The sequence below is a fragment of the Saccopteryx bilineata genome, chromosome 2 (genome assembly GCF_036850765.1).
Source record: "Saccopteryx bilineata isolate mSacBil1 chromosome 2, mSacBil1_pri_phased_curated, whole genome shotgun sequence".
NCBI classification, from domain to species: domain Eukaryota; kingdom Metazoa; phylum Chordata; class Mammalia; order Chiroptera; family Emballonuridae; genus Saccopteryx; species Saccopteryx bilineata.
Genome location: NC_089491.1, coordinates 375,920,929 through 375,927,647, shown reverse-complemented (window position 1 = coordinate 375,927,647; position 6,719 = coordinate 375,920,929). Strand labels below are relative to the sequence as shown.

Below are 6,719 nucleotides of genomic sequence, written 5' to 3'. Positions count from 1 at the left end.
AATGACTGGAAAGTTCCTCGGGATGCTTCCAGCCCTGAGCTCCTCCAAGCTAAACCTTTCAGCAAGGAGGGGAGTTCCAGGTCTAGCCAAAAGGTGTTTTTTTTTAACTCACAGTCCCAACTCCCTCTCAGGTTGAGGTTTTTAATACGTTCACTTGAGCAAGGACAAGGGAAGATGAATTAAGGGCCCACCTTCCACTCTCCAGAGAAGGAGAGTCCGAGAGAGTGTTTCATGACCCACTACCCCTCTTCTTCCACCCAAAGCTCCCGCCCAGGCTGGTCGAAAGGGCCAAAGTGGACCGGGCCACATTACTAAAAGCAGAGAGCTTTTCAAAAACAGGACTCAGCCTTTCTGACTTGTCCTTACGAATGAACATCGGCCCCCTCTTCACAGTGGCTCGCCCCACCCCTCATGTCTGCCTTCTCCACTCTCGGGGGGCAGGACAAGAAGGATATCCCCGAAGCACAAGAGTGGAAAGCACTCTCCCGCCCTCCTCTCAGGACACAGCTGGGGGGGAGGGGAGGTCAGCAGGGTTCATAAAGGCCAGATGTTGAGGAGAAAGAAAGCAGTGCCCACCCCACGCCCACCACCCCACCCCCACGCTCACCCCCAGAGGAAAATAAAATTAAAGGACACAGTTTTTAAAACGAACAAATTTTTTATGATCCAAAAACAGTTTTTCTCAAGAATCTGCTCTATGCAAACAATAACTTTTTACAAAGCGTTTTCACAGAAAAGGAGACAAGTCCTTCCCCAGTATCGTATGTGGGAATTGTTCCTCCCTCGCCCCGTTTTGGGGGAAAGGAGGGCATTACTCACTGGTGTGGAGAGAAGGGTCACTGGGTTCCCCTCACACCTAAACTTGGAATCTCCCTAAGACTTAACCTCCCCTGACCTCACCTGGGTGGAGAAAGCGACTCCACCCCTCCCTGACTCTAGGGGATCCTCCCAGCCGAGGGCGTGGTTCAGGCCTAGCTCTCCCCTCCCCCCCAACCCCAGAAAACAGAACCTCTGACCTCAAAACTAATCCCCTGGCCCTGCCCCCTTCGGATCCATCAGGTCCCTGACAACTCTCAAATGCTAGTAGTTAGGTGGGGGAAACTGAAGGTACCACAGCCAAGTTCCCATCCAAACCCAAACTTCGCTCCTTCAAACCTCACTCACTGGACCTTGTGGTTAGGCCAGGAGCCCTTTCATTTATCCCTCCACAAAAAGCAGCTTGTCTTGTATCTCTCTACCCCTCAAGGGGTCTGAGTTTGGTGTCCAAAGAATGGACCCTTCTACCACCACCCCCTCCTGTCCATAAATCGGTGGAGAGGACCTCTAAAGGCAACTTGTTTGGTCTGATTTTATTGATTTCTTCCACCTTCCATTACTTTCCCTGGGACAGTGTCCAGCTCCTTCCCTTCTGGAGGGGAGGGGGTTCCCTCAGCCCCTCCCTTCCCAATAAGAGTAAGCTGGGGAGGGGCGTGGTTTATTAAAGGGACTCCTCTTTTAGCCATCAGCAAACAGGAAAACTGAAGGAGGAAACTCCAAAACGACAGAAGAGAGAAAAGTTGGTGGCTGAGACTGAAGATCTCGCCAATTAGGGGTCTCTTGACTTGGGGACCCTTAGGAAGGGGGTGGCAGTCCCCTTGCTCAAGCTGCCCCTCCCCCCCCTGAAGGCGGTGTGGTGCTTAGAGTGCTGGGGAAGGCCTGAGGGGAGTGAAGAGTTAAAGGCCTAGGTGGTGGGGGTGGGGGATGCCCCCAGGGAGCTGCCAATCACCTCCCCGCCCCCAATACAGCCCCCTCATCCCCGGCTCGCCCACAGAAACAACCGGTTTGTCCATCACCAAGGCCTCTCTCCATCTTTTTTTCCCCGTCTTGTCTTGGAACGGTAGCGTCCTTTGCTCCCCCAGAGATGATGGCAGTGCCCCCAGAGATCCGCGATGGAAGAGGGGAGGGGCTGGAATTTCTGTCATTAAGCCCTTTTCCGTTCAGCCTTCTCCTGACTCTGGCCCTTAGTTCTTCGCCAAAGGATGAGGGAGAGGGGGTGTCACCCAGTCTGTTAGGTGCTTGAAGATCACTGTCATTTGAGGTCCCGCTGACCACAGCCCATAAAACATAAAGGAGTCAGGCCAATGTGAGAAACCAGCCCTCAGTTTGGCTGTGACACCAACTTTTCCCTCTTGACGGAAGAGGTTTCGTGCTCAGGGTTCCTCCAGGTTGAACCCCCAGAATTTGACGCCGGGGGGCTCAGGGACAGCGGGACCCCCCATCTGCCACCTCCACAGCGGGTGGGCAGGCGGGGGCTTAGAGTCTCCCTGGAGGCGAAGCGAGGATGCCGGCCCTAAGTCTCCGTCCTCGCCCACGACCAGGGCCGGGGGGCAGGGGAAGCAGTCGAGGAGGCTGAAGGTGCTGGTGGTGGGGAGCGTCGGTGCAGGGCGGCGGGGCTGCGCGTTTCGGTGGGGGGGCGCCGGCCTTCGGCGTTTCTTGGCTGCTCCCCGGGTGGGCCCTTTTGCTGGCGGCCGCTCGGGCCCCCTGCGCAAGCTCGGAGTGTCGAGGGCGAAGCCCTTCGCATAACACCAAAGTTTCGACCGGCGGATCAGACGATCGAAATGTTCCTGGCGGAGGTTGCCGGGCGCGGCCGGAGCTCCGCTGGCCGTCGAGGGGCTAGTGGCGGGTGCCTCGGGGGCGGCTTGCGGGGGGGTTCCATCGACTGCGGCAGTCTGGTCGGGCAGGGGAGGCTCCGGCGCGGCCCCGGGCCCCGCGGGCTCGATGGAGAGGCCCGCAGGTGGCGGTGAAGGCCGGGAATCGGGCTCCCGATGCGGGCTGGCGGCGGCGGGGCCGGGCTGAGAATCGACACCCAGGGCTGGCCTAGGCGGAGTTGAGGCGGAGTTGGTCGGAGATTCCCGAGGGCTTCGGGGCGCCGGGCAACGGCCCGGAGGTCCGCCGGAGCGACAGCCGAAGTGCGGGAAACTGCCTCCGCCCTCTTCCTCCTCTCCGCGGCCCCGGCACACTGCGGCGTCGGCATCCTGGCCGGCCAGGGAGCTCGGAACGCTGGACCGCCCGGCCTGTCCCGCGAGGTGTTTCAGGCCATCAGGGGCCCAGCCGCCGGTGCACAGGGGGTCGCGAGGGCCCAGCAGCAACGGAGCCCGAGGCGCCGGCTCCCCAGGCCCCAGGCCCAACGAGGACGCCCGGGGTTTGGCAAGGGCGCAGAAGGCAAGGGCACGCAGGCACAGCGGAGAGAACTCCTGGGTCCCCAGGCGCGGCTTCCTGGGTGTGGGGGAGCAGGGCGACCCTCGCGGGGACCCCGGCACTGCGAGGCGGGGAGCGGGGCACAGAGTCTCCATGGAACCGCCTAGGGGGGTGCCCACTGAGGTGGCCCTGGTCCCAGAGGCGGGATGCCCCGGCTGCCCGAAGAGCCCACGGGCGAGGGGAACATCGCCCCCCCTCGACGGGGAGGTCTCTGCTCACGGGCGCCCCCGGCCCGCACCCCTGGGCCGCGAAGCTCTGGCTCCCTCCTCGATCTCGTCACGCGGCCCTCCCGGCGGCCGGACTCCTGGGTCCCTGTGAGTCCCTGCACGGTCGGCCGCCCTTCCTGCCGCCGCGTTTCTTGAGCAGCCCCGGCGGGAGCCCCTCTCGAGTAGCCAGAGCGCAGAGGCGGGGGAAACAAAGCGACCGGCGACCGCGGGAGGCGGGAAGGACCCCGGGCCCGGCACCCGGTGCCCGGGCCCAGGCGGCGGGGAGGGCGCCTTCCGCCCGCTCGGCTTCTTTCTTCCCCGCTGGCTCCCGGAGACCGCGTTATAGAGAACTGCCCCCTCGCTGCCCCAATACCAGCGCCGGGGCCGCGAGCCCGTCGCTGATTGGGCGGCACTGTCTGTGACGTTAGCCCGGACCCCACCCCTCCGGCGGCACCGCCCCCGTCCCCATTCCGCTCACAGACACACACACGTGGAACTGGCGCGACTGAGGCTGGGAGGGAGCGAAGGAAGGAGCGTGCGCGGGTGGGATCGCAAGGGGCGAAATGCGCCGCTGCACGTGGCCAGGTGACTCCCGGCATGTAGTCGTCGCAAAATAATTCCTTTTCCCCTTTGCACCCACGGTTTTCACATCTGTAAAATGGGAATGTTCGTATCTACCTTCTTGGGGCTACTTGAATGAAAATAGATGAATCTCAAAAACAATGTTTAGGGAAAAGATGAAATGAGGAGATGGTGGCTTACTAGCTTTGCACAGCAAGGACTCCTGCTGGCAGAGAATGTTCCAGTCCCGTATAACAGTGCCTGGTACACACAGTGGGCTCAAAAAATGTTGAATGAGTAGTTGGGAATTAAAAGTGTGCCAGGTGAACAAAGGAAAACATAAATTAAGCGACGGGGTATTATTACTCCACGGAAGACGATAGATGTTCTCAGTAACTTTTTTTCATTTCTCTAATGCAGTTTCTAAACGCCCTCCTGGCCAAATTCTGAATGGCTGCCTCTGCACCCCCGCTCGAATCCCAAGACTCCTGAGCTGCGAAAATAGGTTGAGGAAACCAGAGGAGGGGACACACGGAATCTTACTATTATCTCCCCCAAAAGTAAAGCTAAGAAAAAGTGAACCCCCAATTAAAAAAAAATCCCCCTCATGGAGAACCATCTCTCCATAGCATGGTCTATTTCCCTGCCCTGCTTCAGTTTCTGTGTAGCTTACTGTGATAGGAAAGCCTGAATGTATTTATTCTTTATTGTCTGTCTCTCCCATTAGTCTGGGAATGAACTGATGAGAACTTTGTTTTTATCACTACCACATTGTCACTCCCTAGAACCACGCCCAGAGGTAATAAGTGCTCAAAAAATATTTGTAAATGAATGAATGAATCCCCAGGATATTTCTCTCTGGATAAAAATCAGGTTATTGGAATATGGCTGCCTCTCATCCTCAGAAATATGAAGAGAGCTCAGTATGATGGCTTGGAGTAAAGGTGTGGAAGGAGGCTGAGGGGCTGTCACAAATAGAAATATCTCACTCTGGGGCTGGGGTAAGAGAGGATTCCTGTAAGGGGACAGATGATGTGGCTTACATCCTGGTCTTCCTGGCCTTGACAACAGGAAGCATTTTTTCCCCCAACATGTCATCAAATATTTGGGAGGAAAGGAATCAGTAAGGTCGATCTCGCCCCCTCCCTTTGCAGAGGCCAGAGGTAAAGAAAGGACCCAAGGCGGGGCTAGAGTTTAAAGAATAGGGGAGGGTGTTCTGTTGCTTGAAATTCTCACCCTCTAGCACCTTCTACAGGTTTCCAGGGTAGTTGTCATGAGAGGAGATCCTAGGGTTCTGTTGGTCTAGACTTCAGGGTTCCTAAGTGAACCAAAACCCTGACCCCGCTCCCCAAACACACACACACACACACACACACACACTAGGAAAGTTCTGGAAGGATGATGATTTTCACAGCTGTCTCTTCTGGAGGACAGTGCGGAGAACTCTTATCCTGAGACAGCAATGCCTGCTTTCTTTTGCTGTGGGGCAGAGGGGCATCTGCTTTAACCCAACTCCACTCCAGCCTCTTTGCAGCTGCGAAGCCTGGAGAGGAGGCTTGAGCCTTACCTGCAGGAACCTGGACAATGCAAATCAATGGCTTCCTCCTTCTCCCACACCAAAAGCCACCACTCCCTCAAATCTGAGTTTGGAGGCTTTATTGGGAAACTTTACTATTGGGAACCCTTCCCTGGAGAAGGAATTCCCTTCACCCCACTGTTCATTCTTTCCCTTCCTTGAATCAGGCGCCCCAGAATATATAGCCCAGACTGAAAAGCTCTTTGTGGCAAAGAAGCACTTTGCAAACGGTAGGAATTAGTGTAATCATCTCCAGCCGAAAGGACTTAGATAATCAAACCTCAATTTTCAGAGCACTTGGATTGGGGGTGCCATCTGTGCAACTCTGGGCAGGTCACCTAGACACTCTGAATCTCAATGTCTCTGTCAGTGGAAAGGGGATAACAGTAGCTGCCTCACAACACTGTCAGGATGGTAGAAACATGATGTGAGCGGGCTGGCTCCGATGTTGCAATTCCCATTTCCTACGGTAGAGGACACTCGACCCCGTCTTTAGCTAGCGGATGAGAAGGCAACAACACCCTTCTCAGGAACCCCTGAGATGTCACTTGAATGCTGGTTTCCAGCTGACATCTCCAGAATAAGGTATAGGAAAGGTCCTGAGGGACCTGGAAGCCAGCCCTTCCCTGTCCGTGGCCCATCTAAGCCTCTCCCAAAGGCCTGTGTTCAAGAATTTCCTGGAGGAAGAAGGCACAACAGGGAACTGGTCTCAGAGGTCCAGCCCAATAATGACTTCTACAGCAATGACTATATTCCAGTCTATGGACTAAGAACTTTATGTTATTTAATCCCCATAACAATTTTATAAGATAGATACTATATTTTACAAATTTTACATACCATACCTAACCCAATGTTGGTGCCCAATTCAATGATTTTTTAATTAAATTTGCAGCTCTATGACGATTGCCACAATGCAGTTTTAGAACATATCCTAAGAGACTCCCATCCCCCCTTGCAGTAACTCCACATTCCTACCCCCAGCCCCCGGTGACTAATCTACTTTCTGTCTCTCTACATCTGCCTTTCCTGGACATGTCATAGAAGTGGAATTGCTCTATATGTGGTCTTCTGCATCTAACTTCTTTCAGAAAAGTATAATGTTTCTGAGAGTCATTCATGCTGCAGCAGGTATTAGT

General features: G+C 55.6%; 1 protein-coding gene across 1 annotated transcript; it reads right to left on the bottom strand.

The window, feature by feature from the left end:
- Nucleotides 1-638: 638 nt before the first annotated feature.
- Nucleotides 639-3,773, bottom strand: EPOP (elongin BC and polycomb repressive complex 2 associated protein). Its single transcript, XM_066263795.1, has one exon. It carries the CDS (start codon nt 3,330-3,332, stop codon nt 2,190-2,192), a length of 1,143 nt encoding a protein of 380 aa, XP_066119892.1. The 5' UTR covers nt 3,333-3,773; the 3' UTR covers nt 639-2,189.
- Nucleotides 3,774-6,719: the final 2,946 nt, after the last annotated feature.

What these genes read in the sequence shown, in the direction of transcription:
- EPOP (XM_066263795.1), bottom strand. Translation starts at nt 3,332, where the DNA reads ATGGAGACTCTGTGCCCCGCTCCCCGCCTCGCAGTGCCGGGGTCCCCG.